Source organism: Glycine max, chromosome 3, assembly GCF_000004515.6.
Source record: "Glycine max cultivar Williams 82 chromosome 3, Glycine_max_v4.0, whole genome shotgun sequence".
Classification (NCBI taxonomy): Eukaryota; Viridiplantae; Streptophyta; class Magnoliopsida; order Fabales; family Fabaceae; genus Glycine; species Glycine max.
In genome coordinates, this window is record NC_016090.4 from 20912372 (window position 1) to 20930158 (window position 17787).

Here is a 17787-nt window from a genome sequence, read left to right on the forward strand (position 1 = left end):
CACGAGTCATCCAGCATGTATAGTGTGGCTTAAAGCCGAATATAGTCAAGAAGCGCAAGTTTGATTTAATTAATGATTGCATTTTAAGCTGACTAAGTTGGCAATTTATTTATGTGATTCATATGTTAAAGTCAAATTAAAAGACTAATATCCGATTAAAACTCATTTACTCTATCTCTAAACCGATTTTTCCATGTTGTACTTTAATTTATTCAATAGATTTCATTAATATGATAAAAAAAATATTTCATAATTACTTCCTCTAAAAGTTTCTAACGGGTGGTTATCAACGTCAACAAACTCTTCTCGATCCTCCTTTGTTTCTCTCTCGTCCACAAGAAATCGTTAGCTTGACAACATTGCAATATGCAGTGACAATGAATTCAACAAAATAGAAACGAACAAATGAAAAATAAATAAATGGAATGAATGAACAAAATAAAAGAAATTATATCATATTGAAAATGCTAGTTGCAAGTTTTGTTGCAGCGGTTAGGAAATAGGAATACACCATCGAACAAGTCTACAATAATTATGATTTTCTCAGCAACCCTTAAAAGCATATGTTCATTGGTTGCTTGAGAATACCTTCAAGTAACTATCCCTCTCTCTCTCTCTCTCTCTAGATATCTCCAAAAATAATCTCTCAAATTCGCTCAAGGGAGAAGTCAAAGAAAGATCTTGAATCCAAATTAACCAATCAAGAAACTTATGGTATTAGTACATCATTCTAGGGTCTTGATTTTAGATTGGGTTAGTACTAGTACAACAGACTGTGAAAATAAGATTTTGTAGGGCTTGCTTAGAGTAAGGGAAAGCACATATAATACATGCAGTATTATTTTTTTTTTTAAAAAAACATTATAATGAAGAATGAATACTCAAATTTTGAGAAATTGTTTAGTTGAGCTCATATGAGGAGTGACCTGTTAGACAAATAAATAATGCATGTCTAAATTAATTTTAATTTCAATTTTTATATTTATACACATGCATAGTATAAGAATTAATTCCTAATATAAATTAAGTAGATAATTTTATTTCTAAAGAACATAGTTAGGAGTTTGATTTTAAGGTTTAAAAATTACTACTATTTGTTAAAAGTGGTCAATATTTTAAATGAATTTTAACATCTCAAAGGAATAATCAAATTAGATTTTGGCGAGAAAATATGCTAGATTCCCCAAAACATAAAAAATATTGAAAAATGGACGTGAGATAGAATGTACTTAAATATTATGTTTTTTTTAGTATAAATGAGAGATTATGAGTATCTTTTAACTCATTAGATTAAAGACTAATTCCATTCATAATATGTAATTATAGATGAACCAAAATTTTTCTATACATAACACGGGTTATATTCTTTCATTAAATAAATGTTTCTTAAACATGCAACAAAATCTTACACCATTATTACATATATCATTTGTTTAAATTTTATCCTCTCTATACATATATGCCTGCTAAAATATAAAAGTGTAAGATAAATTGTGAAATGTATTTGAAAAATATTTTTTAGTTGTTTAGTTAGAGTAAAAATATGATTGAGTTTCGTAATAAATTAAAAAAGATTGCGAAAGTTATTTAAATAGAGTTGTCCTTATTATATAAGGAGTTCATATTTATTAAGGATTTGACTATAAATTTTTGTAACCCTGAAATATATTTCATTAATCTGTAATTAATTACTATAATTTTATACCTTTATCTCATTAAATAGATTTTTATTTTAATGGAATTGGCATCGAATTCCAAATAATAAAAAAATCAAGTATATATATCTCTTATGACTTTTGAGCCAACCATAACCAAGTGGCAAGTGATAAACACAAACAAAATCCAGCAATTTTCTTTCTGGTACGAAACATGATTCATAAACCAAATAGCCGAAAGGAAATGTACCAAACATTGGACCTTACATAAACCAAATAGCCGAAAGGAAATGTACCAAACATTAGACCTTACATAATACCGTTCCAAACATTCTATCTCAACCAAATAGCCGAAAGGAAATGTACCAATTCATACAAGAGGAAACCTCATGTTGGGCCTCATAAATGGTCGTCTCGCAACTAATTCGGGTGCTCTTGTAGTCCAACTACGATGTGCATCACATATGAAGAACAAAAATCAAGCATGTATAAATGTAATAGGTGCTCGATCGGAAGTCTCAAACTCTCTTTCGACATAACAGCATGATTGGTGCACAATTTGAGTTCGTCTTCAGCATGACTGGGTGTCTTTGTCATCTGAATTTGTGGTTGGGCAATTAAGCCTAAAACACGAAAATTGACCCTCATTAATGGTGATTACTAATTTGTCGAATTTTGGAAGCTAGAGATGAAGTTGAAGCTAACAATCCCCTAGATTGAAGTAGTTCCTTTTAATTTGATCATGTAAATTGTGTAAATGCATGCATAATTCTAGGGTGTGCATGGTGCAGTTTTGACTTAAAATTAATCCATACAAAACAAGAAAATTAAGTGCGGTATAATTTATTTTGATCTAAAGTATTTATATAATTCGAATCAAACTAAATTAATTTTTTTAAGAATTGGTCTGATTCAAATTTTATGATTTGAAAATTCTACTACTAAATATTAACAAAATGTATTAAAAAATATATTTTTATGATACGCCTAAACACTCCCTTCGTATTTCCACAGAAAACCCATCGAATATGCTATAGATATTTTAGAGCTTTGTTAAGCTTTGAAACTAAAAAGATTTTTTTTGGATATATTTATATTTAATTTTTATTTATTTTTTTAAGTTATTTTTTAATTTTTGTGAAAAAGTATTAAAACTGTTTTCTTATGTTTCAACTTTCTTTATAAAATATGTATTTAACTATTATTAAAGTTTCTTTTTTTTTTTTTTGAGGCAAAGCAGGGGCAAGAAGGGTGCAACCATTCGAACTATGTTGGCACCACTACCCTCCACTACCAACTCTAGAGCCTGAAATCCATTAAATAAGAGACGAAGAAACAAAAGCCACGGGGGGCAACACCAAACCCAAACACAGCACGGACTATTTGAACCTATAAAAGGGTAGACCCTGTTACAAAAAATCTAGAAACAAAAGTTGGGGTAGAATCCCACCATTGAAAACCATCTAAGTTAGTATCATGTAAGGCTAACCTACATGCACAGTTGTTACCTTCAAGGTAGATATGACCAACAATGAAACCGATATTTTTAGATGCAGCTACTACATTTTCCCATCTATTTCTTAATTTCCAAGGTATCAAAGTATCCAGCTTGAAAGCTTGCACGACTAAAAGCGAGTCACACTCAAGCCATAAATTTTGCCAACCTTTGTCAATAACAATGTCAATTGTTGTGATTGCAGCCAACAACTCTTTAAAAAAAAGAGGTTCTAATACATACACTAACGGAAAAACAACCTCTTATGTTGGCTTGAGAATCCCTAACAATGCCTCTGCAGCCCACTATCGCTGGCGATCCTTTGGCGGCAGCCTCACTAGCTTGATACGTTGTGGCTTCCTCGGATGAAAAACGACATTGAAAGCTTTAAGCTTAGTGAACTCTTCCATCACTACAAAAAAAAAAAAAAAACCATATTTCCGGCGCCAAAAATTGTTGGAAACGTTAAACATCTGTCGTTAATTGAAAATTTTCAATGGATTTTTGTCCATCGAAAAAATGGTCATAAGAAATTTTAACTGACATATTTTTCATGTCCGTCGGAAATAGTCCATGAAAAATTTTTGACAGATACTATTCGTTGGAAATTTGTCACAGACTATTTCCGATGGATTTTTCCCTTAAAATTTTTTTACGGAAAATCCTTCGAAAATTTCTCATGGATTTTTCCATGGGAAAGTTCACACAGAAAATCTGTCGGAAAATCTTATTTTATAGATAATTTAATATTTCAATTGATTTTGTTTTTTATCATTTATGAACGATAATTTAGCGATTATTTTATGTATTTTTATTATTTACCATAAAAATTTGAATTGATACATATTTATAATTAAGGAAATAGTGAAATTGATAAATGCAAAACATAGACTAAAATAAATCGTTAAGTTAAATTTAAAACAAATGTAAAAGAAATGGCGATTGCCAATAGTGATTTTGTGTTGCTAACTCATTAATCAAAATAATCATCAGTAGAGTGGCTCTGTTGGTCATCATGTTCGTGCTGGTGATCTGGTTGTTGGTCATTTGCCTGGTCCTGCTACTGATCATTTGCCTGGTCCTACTGGTGTTGGTGGTCCTACTGTTCATGATTCTGTTGGTGAGGTTTTTGTTGTTCATGAATAGTGTTTCACACTTCAGAAGGTAGGAATTGAAGGACAACGGACTGAAAAACACACATCTCCTCCTTTGATTGACGCAACTCCTCTCTTAGTCAGTTAATCTCTGCAACATCTTTAGCACCACTGGAAAATCCTTGTATATGTTGCATGAAGTTTTCATTTTCACATTTGAAAGCATGAGCAAGGTCTCCAGTACCATAAAGGTGTCCCTTACACTTTGGTCCTGCGGTAGCAACCCAACACCGACTCCTAAGTCTTTGTTCTTCAGTAGGGTCTAAAGGAGTGAGTTGTGATTCACCAACACTTGATGTAGTATCAGACCTAGCTTGAGATAGTCTAGCCTCGAATTCTTCCTGTCATTCATAAACAATTATTATTTGATAAATATAATAAATAATTTAAAGCATAAAAAAAATGCAAGATAATGGTCTCACATGTGTTTGCCTAGATCTATCATTGACAAATTGACCAGTATCCTTTCGTAAATGAGTTTGTTGAAAGACGTCATCTACATATACAGATTGACCAAGCTCCTCTGACTATTAACAGACATTATAAAATATACATTAAGTATTAAATTAAACAAGTATAAACAACAATGTGTTATAATTTTAACGTACATACCAAGCGAATGACGTGATCTTGCAAGCTGATAGAACCACCTGTGTGCATACATACACCCTTTTCAAATGCCCGACTTTTTTTTGGCCTATGCACACTTGGAACGATACTCAGGTACAAACTAACGTGATAACAGATCGTTCCAAATATGACCTCCAATCCAATATGACCTTTTATTTTCATTTCAAGCATCCCTAAACATCTCAGAAAGTCTATGAGATGCTTTCGAGTTAAAAGTTTTTTTTTTTAATTTCATTCTCTTCCTCGGGTCTCCAGACCAATTTTCTCTAAAGTATAACAAAGTCATGAAACGATACAATATTAGAAAAATAGGAATTTTATAATTTGATATTAAAAAATCAGCCATAATATCCATTTCAACCATTGAACTAATTCATTAATAGAAGAACAATTTACCTTAAAACGATGGGAAAAAAAGATCCTGATGATCTTTTGGAATTGCTCCCAAGTAGGTCAAGGCTGACCAAATTGTTGCCTAATGGACAAGGAGACAGCCTTTGTTGGAACCTTAGATGGATGGAACCTAAATATACAAAATAATTCATCAAAATAGTAAGATTATATATGATGTATCTTATATAATGATATTTATATAAATTTTGTAATACTTACGCTCCATTTATTAGCATAATCATTGGACAATCATTAAGGGGGTGGTCTTCCATCGCCAAATTTGTAGCATCTTCATCTGTAGGCATGTTGGCTATAGCCGGGGATGGGGAAGGTGTGGATGTAGGTACCGAGGATGGTCCACGTGCATGAACCAACGATGGGGATGGTGTGGATGTAGGTACCGAGGATAGTCCACGTGCATTAAGATGACATACAAATGGTCTAGCTTCAGTCGGAGGTGGAGATGGTGTAGGTGCAACATCGTGAGGGCTAACTGGCATAGACACAAAAGATAGGAATGAGGTAGATGATGACAAACTATCTCGAGGCCTAAATTTGTGGATTTTTCATTTGGTTTCTTTTTTTTTTCTTGCGTAGTTCATCCCTACTGTTACATTGAATTTTTTAAATCACAATCACCAATATGTTTTCCTTCAAATGGTAACGTCTCAAGTAAACATAATCAATGTAACAACAAGGACCAAATAAAAAATAAATAACAATTTAGGGATCAAAAGTAAAAAAAATAAAATAAAATAATTAGGAAACAAATGTAAAATATGTAAAAATTTTAAAGACCAAAAACATATTCAAGTTTTTAATAACATCATAGAAAATATTTTTCTTTATAATTTTCTTTCTTATTTTCTCTTTATTTCATGAATGGCACAAGTTCTCTCCTTTTCCATATTTTAACTTTTTTCTTAAAGAAGAAGTGTGAGTCACATACATGCATGCATAAACTTTTAAATTGAACAACTATTTCATAAATTACAAAAAAAAGTGTAGTATTTATAAACAAAATTACAATCATGGTAGTTGTGGAAGAACAAATTTTGAACTTTAAAACCTAAGTTTGTTCAAGACACAAATAGGTAAATGTGTCTCACGATGAACCGAAACCTACTTCAACTTATGCCTCTATCAATTCAAACTGAAACTTTGCACCAAAGACTATTAAGAAGTATCTCCATTTATTTATTTATTTGATTCACTTCTCTTAGAGATGCATCCCTTTTTTCTTTTTCCTTTTGCTAATCTAACTAACTTTATTGTGGTTACAAGTTCTTATGTTATAACATTATACAGTGTGATTCAAATAAAATCATCTAGAAAGCAACAATGCAATGCCTTATCTCAGTAGCAACAAGAATTGTGACAAAACTTGGGGAGTCATTAGTATCACCTATTGCAGATCAGTTTGGATATCTAGTTTACTACCAAAAAAAAATATAAAAAATCCAAAAAATGAACACAAAACATTGTAAGGTAGAAAACAAGGAGTACAAGGCGTGGTAGATGAAGATAAAAGGAATAGACGTCAAATTGTATATGTTGTGGAAAATTGGCTCTATGGAGTGGAAAATATAAGTAATGAAGTACAAGAATTCAATGATTTACAAGTATAAAACAATAAGTGCCTTGGTAGATGGTCTCCATATTTGGTGTTACGTTATTCATTAAGCAAGAGAGCCAAAAGATTGATCATGGATGTTACAAGCTTAAAAAAAGAGAAATTTGAGATCATATCCTATTCTGCTCCTCCACCAACACTTGGATCCACTTTCTCAAATGTTATTAAAAGCTTCCCAAGTAGAAAATTAATTGTGATAAAGGTCATGGAGAAATTAAAAGATGAAGATTTCAAAAGAGTAAGGATATGTGGGATGGGTGGAGTGGGAAAGACCACATTTGTGAAAGAAATAATAAAAAATTCAGATATAGGCAAGTTTTTTGATGAAGTTGTAATGGCAGTAGTATCCCAAAATCTTGACTATTTGAATATTCAAGGTCAAATTGCTGATGCTTTAGGCTTAAACTTTGATAAGGAAACTATTCAAGGAAGAGCATGCCAACTATATGAAAGAAGGAAAAATATTAATAATGTCTTAATAGTGCTTGATGATGTTTGGACATACCTTGATTTTAAGTCTATTGGGATTCCTTCTAATGAGCATCACAAGAATTGCAGAATTTCGTTCACATCAAAATTGAAGATTTATGCTACAAGATGGGAAGTCAAAAGAATTTCATAATCTCTATCTTGTCTCCAGATGAAAGTTGGGATCTTTTTCATGATATTTATCAAGTCATAAATCACCAATCTAATTTTTAAACTGTGAATCATAATTTCTATTGAGACAATAAAAAACTTAACCACAAGCTTCTCTATCTCTCTCTCACTAGGTTTGAAATAACTCTAGGGTGTCCACCAATCATTTTTGTACATAGAAACTGCTGATATACACCAATTTGTTTTCTAAAATAACTATTTTAAAAAGTTAAAACTATAGAACAAATATGTTAAAATACCACTAACTCTTTACCACAAACAAGTGGAGTACACAAATTTTTATAGTGAATACGTGAAAGGAAGAAGATGCACCGTTAATGGAGGGTCAAGAATGATTTTAGCAAAACCAAATAATCTTGATAAACCATACAAGATTGAAGGGTGAAAAATAACCCTTCCCCACACTCTCAGTCTCACCATTATTCAATGGGAGTGGAATGGTTACAGTGAGCATTAAGATCTTATCTTATAAAGAATAGAACAGAAGAAAAGGAGAAACGATACACAAACTCATCACACACGAAACCATCATTTATTAAGACACCCAAAAGCAAATTCAGTAGCAATGCATTTGATTGTTTTGAAAAGAAACAGAGACATAAAGAGGGAAAAGGATATATACAAACACAAAGATAGAGAGAAAGAAAGAAAAACCTTTCCGGACGACAGCAAACGTAAGCATAAGGAGAAGGTTGTGAATGAATGAATGTTGGAATGGAAAGCAAGCGACTTTGTGCAACCAAAATGGACGCCACACAACAAATTTGCCTCCATGAATGGCAATGGAAGAGGCCGCGACGGCGACTTTGTCTCCACCAACTGGGTGTCACTGCGACAAAGTAATTAGGGTGTGGTATGCTATCCGTGAAGGTCTTGTGGTGTGGTATCCGTCAACGACGGAAATGGGGTAGGAGGGGGAGAAGAACGCAAAAAAAAAAACCAAGTGATTCAGATGGCTAGGGTTGTCGTCTTTTGTTTTGGGGAATTTTGGTTTCCAACGGATCCCCATTCCATCGGTATAATTCGTTAGAAATGTGAACTTTCCGATGAAATAATTGACCGTCTGTATGATCCGTCATTTTTTTGAAAAATTCTTATGGAAATTTTTCTGTGGGAAAAATCTGTCGGAAATAAACATATTTCTTGTTGTGTATGGAGGGGAACATGACGCCATGAGAGAAATCCCCAACTAGCTGAATGATCCGAAAAGACTTTATCGAGATTGGGCCTTTGAGATTGAAATCTGCATTTGTTTCGACAGTCCCAAATGGCAAACATAACTATTGTCAGCCGCATATCCTTCAGCTGAGGAAATGATTTTGTAAAGTTGCAATCCAAAAGATAAGGTACATTTAATGCATAGTGAAAATTGAATTTTTATCACTAAGGTTTAGGTGGTTTAAATGCGAAGTAAAAAAAATGCATTTTACTAGATAAAACTTATTTGAATGAATGCATTGAAAGTTGTTTTTGTTTCAACTTTCAAGAGAACTTATTTATTTTAGTTGGTGACAATCTTCACTATAAATAGATAAAAGAATTAGTGGAGAAGATACACACATTAAGAGAGAGTTTATGAGAAGAGAGATTGTGAAACAAAGTCACTTTGTTGAAAGGAAAGTGTCTTTGTATGAAAGTGTAACCATTTCTAGTAACTATTGAGTGAGGTACTCAAATTTGTAGAGTGATACACAATTTATGATGAGTTATAATCTTGTAATCATTGTTGTGATAGTGAAATACTTTTGATATGGTTTCATAGACGTAGGCAAGATGTGCTGAACCACGCTAAATTTTTGTGTTTGTTATTATTTTCCTACTATGTAATATTTGTTGTGTTCTCACGATCTTTTGGTTTTGCAGCTTAACTTCTAGCTAGTCCCAAATTTTGGAAGCAAATTGGCATTGAAGGAAAATATGCTCTAGCGATTCTGAAGAACAACGACATAAATCACATTTGGAAACCAAAGTGTAACCTCTAGCACTTAAAATGTCATCAGTGGGAACCTTCTTTCACAAACAACACCAAAGACCAACGGTTTGGCTGACAGAATACAATTCCTCTAAATATTTTTGGCCCAAGGTGACCTAACTGCATGGATTTTTAAGAAAAGATAAGATTGTTTTAAGTTCAATGACCATGATTCAGTACATCTCCACATTGCTTGATCAACAATGTTGTCAGCTGGTATAATGGTTTTATTAATCTCAACTATAACAATAGGGGCTTTCTGATAAATCTAATCTAGCATAACCCACTGCCCGTTAGAAACAAAATTTGTAACTAGAGCTGATAAGTTGTTGTGAAGTCCAAAAGGAAAATTTAGTGCATCCACAATGGGATGAAACAACCAATTATGGGTCCAAGAATTAATGCTTCTGCCATTTCCTAGCACTAGGCATGGCAATGGGGCCTAAACCCACGGGGCCACCCCGAACCCACCTCGATTTTGACGGGGAAAATCGGAGTTGACCAGGGTCAGGTAAGGTTTTCCCCGATAGGCAAAGTAGGGGTCGGGGATGAAATTATTAATACCTGACCTGAATCCACCCCGCTAATAATTAATTTACAAAAATATTATTACATATATATAACACACTAAAACCTGAAACTATTGGATTGAATTTTATGCTACTATTGGGTAGAATTTTATGTTGTCATGTACCATTTAAAAATATGTTATGGTTGCTATTTAAAATTGTATTTTTCATTCTATGAAAAATTATATATTTTTATATAATTTTATAAGCATGTCGGGGTGGGGCAGGTGGGGAAAACCCGACTCCGTCGAGGGCAGGGATAGGGGGTAAATCTACACCCCCGTTGGGTTTCAGGGGCAGGGGCGGGGTAAGCAAAACCTGGCCCTAACCCACCCCATTGCCATGCCTACCTAGCACCATCAGTGATGGGTGGAATCTGTCTTTGGTTGATGTCCATGATAAAAGAAAAATGGATTTCTTTCTACTAATAATTTGTCCAAATGAGTCTTCACGCTTCGCAAAAAGCACCATCAGTTCTTTGGCATTTTTTACTGTTCCTCTGCAAAATACTATAACATCATCAACATACATGGTGTGGCTCGGAATGTTGCAAGCCTTCGGGCTCGCCATCAACTAAAGCTTGCCCGAGTCCATGAGAGCAAGGATACCATGACTAATATTGAGCCTCTTCTGCAATATAGAAAAACAAAGGGGATAGAGGTCTCTTTGCTAGACTCCATGAAGGCAAGGAAAAAAATCATTGGGTTTACATTGACTAAGATGGAAAGTCTGGTAGATCCGAGGATGTTGTGGATCCAAGTGACGAAAATATCAGAGAACCCAAATTTATTGAGCACCTTGGTGAGAAAAGTTTAGTCGAGGGTGTCAAAGACTTTTCTTATATATATTAAGTTTCTAAATGGTTATTGAATTTTAATATTTATTATTGGGTTAATTTTTTATTGATTAAAAATTGGAAATTAAATTGTTATGTTTTATTGATATATGTGAATTTAATGTTTACTAAACTAAAGTTTGTGTCAATTTTTTTATTATCATGTATTTTTTACTTATTTTAAAAAATACTAATGTTTATTCTTATTTTATAATTTTGCTAATTTATATTTTTAATGTTTAAACTATGTTAATTTTTAAGTTTCAAAATGGTTATTGAATTTGTAACACAGATTTTTCATAATGTATGTTAAGTGCTTGACTAACACCGAAAGTGAAATTATTTAAATTTTGGTTGTTTGATGAGCAAACTAATAAAATGACATAGACCTCTATGTGTTTTAGTGACTCTAAGAGAGTTGGATGTTTTGGTGAATTCAAATTATGAAGACAACATTTCACAATATCACTCAAACTTGGGTGAAGACTATGAATTTGTTGAGCCAATGCCTTAGTAGAATCTAATGAAGCAAGAAGAGTCCTAAGGGGGGTGCAGGTTGGTGATAATAAACTTGAAGAAGTGTCACAAGTAACTATAGGGAAGGGGAAGGTGAAACAATCCTCACTTGGTAGGATTTTGAAGAAAAATAGTAGGAAGACGAAAGAAAGTAAAAAACACTCCAATATTAGTAATTCTATCTGTGATGGCAAAATCAACATTTGCAATAGGAATTATTGGTTAAGGTATAAAGGAAAGGATGCAAAAAAAATTGTGGGAGCTAGCCCAAAATATGGGTGTTTCCTACATGGGTGAAGAGGAGGATATGGTAAATCATATGAAGCATATGGAAGAAAGGGATCAAAAGGAGATTGAGCAAGTTAAGAAGAAGAAAAAAGGTGGGGCTCGTGATGGTTGTTTATGAGTCATACAATGTTAGAGGATTGGGTAACACAATCAAATGGAAACATATTAGGAATCTTGTGGTTAAGGACGGGGTGCAAATGTTGTGTATCCAAGAGACAAAAAAAAAAGAGAATTGCTAAATAACTATGCTATTCCAATTGGGGATCTAATGATGTCCGATGGGTATATTCTCCATCTAGAAGAGCTTCGGGGGGCCTATTATGTCTATGGGATCCATATTCCATTTCTTTGACAAATTCTTTCTTTGGAGAGGGGTTCATAGGTATGGAGGGAGTATGTAAGGAGAAGAAACGCGAAGTGGTTTTCATAAATATTTATTCCTTATGTGAAAGAGAAAAAAGAGTTAGAGGGGGCCTATTATGTTTATGGGATCCATATTCCTTTTCTTTGACAAAATCTTTTCTTTGGAGATGGGTATATTCTCTATCTAGAAGAGCTTTAGGGGGCCTATTATGTCTATTTTCCTTTTCTTTAACAAATTCTTTCTTTAAAGAGGGGTTCATAGGTATGAAGGGAGTATGTAAGGAGAAGAATTGCGAAGTGGTTATCATAAATATTTATTCCTCACGTGAAAGAGAAAAAAGAGGTAGACAGTGGGAGGAGTTGGTGGTGCATAGGAGAAGTAGTGAGAAAAAGAATTGGTTGTTTGATAGGTGACTTTAATAATGTGAGGAGAACTTGTGAGAGAAAGCGAGTTGGTGGTATTGAGCTTGGAAGAAGGGAAAGGACGGACTTTAATAACTTCATTGACAATACGGAGTTGGAAGATGTCTCTTTGCTTGGAAGAAAGTTTACTTGGCTTAGACCAAGTGGAACGACTAGAAGTAGGATTGATAGAGCTTAGTATTAAAGGAATGACTTGATATTTGGCAAAGAAGTTCTCTATATGTTCTTGATACAGATATTTTTTACCATTTTCCAATCCTCCTTAAGGATATAAACCTTGATTGGGGGCTCAAACCCTTTGGGATCCTAGATTGTTGTTCGAAAGAAAAAGATTTTCATAATATGGTGCAAAAGTAGTGGAAGGAGATGGAGGTCAATGGGTGGGTGTTAGTCGTCGTTTACGACTAACTTTTGTATAGAAAAGTTTTCCAAAATGTATATAAATCTACCAATTTATGGTTCTTTTTGGTAGGATTGTAAGTAAAATTTCTTTGTTTTGATCTCTGCTCAGTAGAAGTCTCTTTACATGGAATTAATGTTAAATTTTCTTTAATTTCAGGAAAAAAGGAGCTATTTTGAAGAAGTTCCAAAGGAGTCATCGCACTAAGCGAGCTCAATGCGCTTAGCATGCATCAATGGCTAAGCCCGACACTAGTGCGCTTAGCGAGTAAAGGGGAATCTGGAAAGGCATCTGCTACGCAAGCACACACTTAGCGTGTCGCTTACCAGGCTTACTGCGAGATTGGCGCTAAGCTTAAATTCACTTACTTGTGCTAATCGCGAGAATGGCACTAAGCGCTAAGCGCGAGAATGGCGCTAAGCGCGACATCGAGATCAGGAAGTCCTTTTTAAGCCTAATTTGCGCAGAATTAAAAGAGGTGCTGAATATCCGTTAGAGGCCTGAAGAGTGTGAATTTCAGAGATCACAGAGCAGAGCAAGGGGCCAAGTTTTCATCTTTTAGGGAGATTAGTGAGTTTTTGAGAGATTGTGAGATTTCTAGAGGTGGAGGAGACATCCCCACTCCTTTGGAAGCAAGCAATTTCTCTTGATTCCTCTTCTTCAGTTTTAAAGGAGCTTCGTTGCCATGAAAGGCTAAAACCCTCAATTGGGGATTCTTATTGAGTAGTTGATGTAAACTCTTTTTCATATCTAATTAAGGTTTTTTTTATGTGTTCACTAATTCTATCTATGCTTATTGTATGAATGCTTGTGGCTTGATCACCCATTTGTGTGTGGTGTTAGGGACTTTAGCATTGGGAAATGTACTGTTTCCTTAGAACTTGATAGAGCAGGGACTAAATAACTACATTGCTAGGGATAGTGTGCAGGGTTTTAGTTTTCTTTATTATGATGTGAGTATAATACTATTTAAATTAGGCTAAGTTCGACAAGAGGGATCTGCGAGAAGTTTGATTTAAATTAGTCCAAACTCTGGAGGAATCGGTGTTTGGTATTTTTGTCCTCAGAATAGAACACAGGAACATCTTTAATTAGAAAAACATCTTTAATTACATCAACTTACTCAGTAGGAGGACCCAATGCCTTTAGATATCTATTTTCACACTTACTTGTTCTCGTTTATTGCTTTTACTTAGGATAGAACATACTTTTGCTTTAATTCACAATCATTAATTTCTATTTGCAAATGCCTGCTTACTTAACAAAACTTTGCTAAATGAACCAGTTCCCTGTGTTCGATTCTCGGATCATTCCATTTTAATTATTTTTACTTGGCGACCCAGTGCACTTGCCGGTAAGACCACTCCCATATAAAAACAAGTAATACCAATTTGGAAGAGGGAGAAATCAAGTATTCTGGTCGTACAACAAGTAAATTTTGGTGCCGTTGCCGGGGAACTTTTTCCATTTGGAAAGTTTAGTTCAGTTTGAAGGTATTAATTCATTATTCTTTGATTTATTAATTTTTGTTTTTGTTAATATTTGTTTAGTTTAGAATTTATTTTCTTCTTGAATTGCTTAACTGTTGTTCCTGTTAGTGTATGCACGCGTAGATCTTCTGTAGGTGAATTGGTTCCATTGGATTTAGAAATTGAAGCCACCTTTAGAAGAAATAACGCAGAGAGAAAAAGAAAGCTTTTGCACGACAGAACAGTAGCATCAATCCTTGAAGAGGCTCACTTTTCTGAGTCATCATCTTCTAATTCATCTACATCCAGGGAATCTCAAACAGCAGAATTTGAAGTCGAAGTCATGGCTGAAGAGCAACCTCGTCGAGTGACCTTGGAAGATTACTCAAGTACTTTCGTGCCACAATATTTCTTAAGTGTTGCACAGCCAGAGGTTCAGGCACAAAACTTAACTTACCCACCTTCATTGATATAGCTAATACAGTGCAATTTGTTTCATGGTTTACCAAATGAAGATCCATACTCACACTTGGCAACGTATATTGAGATTTGTAATACTGTCAAGCTTGCTGGTGTACCTGAAGATGCTATAAGGCTTAGCCTGTTTTCATTTTCTTTATCTGGGGGGGCCAAGAGATGGCTACATTCATTCAAGGGCAATAGTTTAAAGACCTGGGATGAAGTTTTGGAGAAGTTTCTAAAAAAATATTTCCCATAGTCTAAAATTGTAGAGGGAAAAGTTTTAATTTCTTCATTCCATCAGTTTCCCGATGAATCTTTGAGTGAAGAATTAGAAAGATTCCATAGCTTGCTGCGGAAAACCCCCACTCATGGTTTTTCAGAGCCTATACAGCTCAACATTTTCATTGATGGGTTACGGTCGCAGTCAGAGCAGTTACTCGATGCTTATGCAGGAGGAAAAATTAAGTTGAAGACACCTGGAGCAGCTATGGACTTAATTGAAAATATGGCTGCCAGTGACCACACAATTTTGCATGATAGAGTTCATATTCCTACCAAGAAGAGTTTATTGGAGCTTTCATGACAAAATGCCTTGTTGGCCCAAAATAAGTTGTTGTCTAAGCAACTTGAAGCTTTAACTGAAACACTAAGTAAGTTGCCAATTCAATTGCATGCTAGTCAACCTTTACCTTCATCTATTTTGCAGGTTACAAGTTGCACACTTTTTGATGGAGCTCATGGGTCAGGCTTGTATATTCCCACTGAAGAAACATCTCATGAAGTTAATTACATGGGAAACCAGCCTAGACAAAATTTTAATGCAGGTGGATTTTCTGGATTGCAACATGGACAACCTTACCAGCAACATAATCAATGGAGAACTCACCCTGGTAATCAGTTCAATAAAGACCAGGGTGGACTACCTAACAGGCTACAACAACAAGGGCCGAGCTTATCTGAGAGAACAACAAAGTTGGAAGAAACTCTTGCTCAATTTATGCAGGTTTCATTGACTAATCATAAAAGCACAGAGTCAGCCATAAAAAATCTAGAGGTTCAGGTAGGGCAGTTATCCAAACAACTTGCAGAAAAATCTTCTAGTACTTTTGGAGCCAACACTGAGCAGAATCCAAAAGAAGAATGCAAGGCTGTGATGACCCGAGGAAGGAAGGTAGCCATGGAGGAGGAGGAGAAGAAGAAAAAAATGGTGGAGGATGACAAACAACAACTGGCAATTGAATCAGCACCTGAACCCGTGCAACCCTTTTGTGAACTTATAGAGAAAGAAGAAGAAGAGGAGGATGAACAGATGAGAGAGACACCAATAATTTTGAGTGAGAAAGAAATAAATGAAAAAGAAAAAGAAAATGAAAAAAATGAGAAAAATGAAAAAGAAAAATAGAGAAAAGAAGAGAAGAGAAAAAGAAAGAGCGAGTGTGCTAGAGAGAAAAAGAAAGAAGCATCTTCAGCTGAAGGGAGAGAAGTACCATATCCTTTGGTACCTTCTTGGAAATACAAAGAAAGACATCTTGCCAGATTTCTGGATATTTTCAAGAAGCTAGAAATTACCATGCCCTTTGGAGAAGCACTGCAGCATATGCCGCTCTATGCTAAATTTCTGAAAGACATGCTAACTAGGAAGAACAAGTACATCCATAGTAACAACATCATTGTGGAAGGAAACTACAGTTCCGTAATTCAACAAATCCTTCCACCAAAACATAAAGATCCAGGCAGCGTCACTATACCTCGTTCTATAGGTGAAGTTTCTATTGGCAAGACTCTTATTGACTTGGGGGCCAATATTAATTTGATGCCGCTTTCCATGTGTTGGAGACTTGGAGAGTTGGAGATAATGCCTACTAGGATGACTTTGCAGTTAGCAGATCGCTCCATCACCAAACCTTATGGAGTGATTGAGGATGTTCTAGTTCGGGTCAAGCATCTTATCTTTCCTGCTGACTTCGTTGTAATGTACATTGAGGAAGATGCAGATATTCCTTTAATTTTGGGACGTCCATTTATGTCTACTGCAAGATGTGTAGTGGACATGGGGAAGAAAAAGTTAGAAATGGGTTTTGAAGACCAACAGATCAGCTTTGATCTATTTAATGAAGAAAGAAAATTGTTGGACCATAATGTTTGTTTATAGGTGAAGGAGTTTGATGATAAGGTTTTGAAGGAGAGAACCAAGATTGATCCAGGATAACAAAGAACTATGCGTCAAGCTAATGACGTTAAACAAGCGTTTACTTGGAGGCAACCCAGCCCTTTTTAGTTTTGTTTTTCTTGCATTCTAGTTCAGTTAGATTGCTTGTGATCGTGTGTTTTCAACATGTTTAATATTGAAAAAATGGGGGTTTATAAGTTTTGTGAAGAGATGGACAGAAAAATAACTTAGAAAATTTTTTGTGTTCCACACACTAAGCGCCATTTCCTTCACGTGCTAAGTGAGCTGTTGTTCGCGCTAAGCGCCTTGACCCCTGATCATTGGCTGGATGGTCCCGCTACGCGAGTGCTTAACGCTAAGCCCAAAAACCTCTTTGGATTTTAATTCTTTCGAATTGGGCTTAGCGTAGACGTCCGCTAAGCACAATTCCTTCTCTGGAGTTGCAATTATTAGAATTGCGCTAAGCATGAGCGACACGCTAAGCGCGGGCCACTACTGCATTTAATGAGCATTAATTCGCTAAGCGCAGCCTTTGGCGGCTAAGCGCAAGTTGCAGGACCAATCAAAGCTGCAATTCCCACTAAGCGCGACCTTGTACCCTAAGCCCAAAAGCTTCTTTGGAATTTTAACATTTTAAATTGGGCTTAGCGAGCAGATGCGCTAGGCGCAGGGCTTTTAAAACCCAAACATCATATGCATA

The 17787-nt window shown here is 34.9% G+C and overlaps 2 protein-coding genes across 4 annotated transcripts; one reads left to right on the plus strand and one right to left on the minus strand.

The window, feature by feature from the left end:
- Positions 1-4025: 4025 nt before the first annotated feature.
- LOC102659651 (uncharacterized) lies at positions 4026-8922 on the minus strand. Of its 3 annotated transcripts, XR_001387443.2 has the most exons (7): positions 8275-8922; positions 7466-7550; positions 5547-5820; positions 5331-5457; positions 4917-5200; positions 4727-4831; positions 4026-4645 (listed from the first exon to the last, which is right to left on the minus strand). XR_001387443.2 is itself a non-coding variant. In XM_014773627.3 (5 exons), the coding sequence occupies exons 3-5, from the start codon at positions 5103-5105 to the stop codon at positions 4385-4387; spliced, it is 555 nt and encodes a 184-aa protein (XP_014629113.1). In that variant the 5' UTR covers positions 5106-5457; positions 5547-5820; positions 8275-8922; the 3' UTR covers positions 4026-4384. The 3 variants fall into 3 exon arrangements, 1 of the variants encoding a protein (XP_014629113.1); XR_005890828.1 differs by lacking the exon at positions 7466-7550; XM_014773627.3 differs by lacking the exon at positions 7466-7550 and having other exon boundaries at positions 4917-5457.
- A 2864-nt stretch (positions 8923-11786) lies between these two features.
- LOC102667464 (uncharacterized) lies at positions 11787-17069 on the plus strand. The gene is made up of 6 exons (XM_006577464.1): positions 11787-11907; positions 14611-14844; positions 14971-15137; positions 15219-15458; positions 15624-16251; positions 16438-17069. The coding sequence occupies exons 1-6, from the start codon at positions 11787-11789 to the stop codon at positions 17067-17069; spliced, it is 2022 nt and encodes a 673-aa protein (XP_006577527.1).
- Positions 17070-17787: the final 718 nt, after the last annotated feature.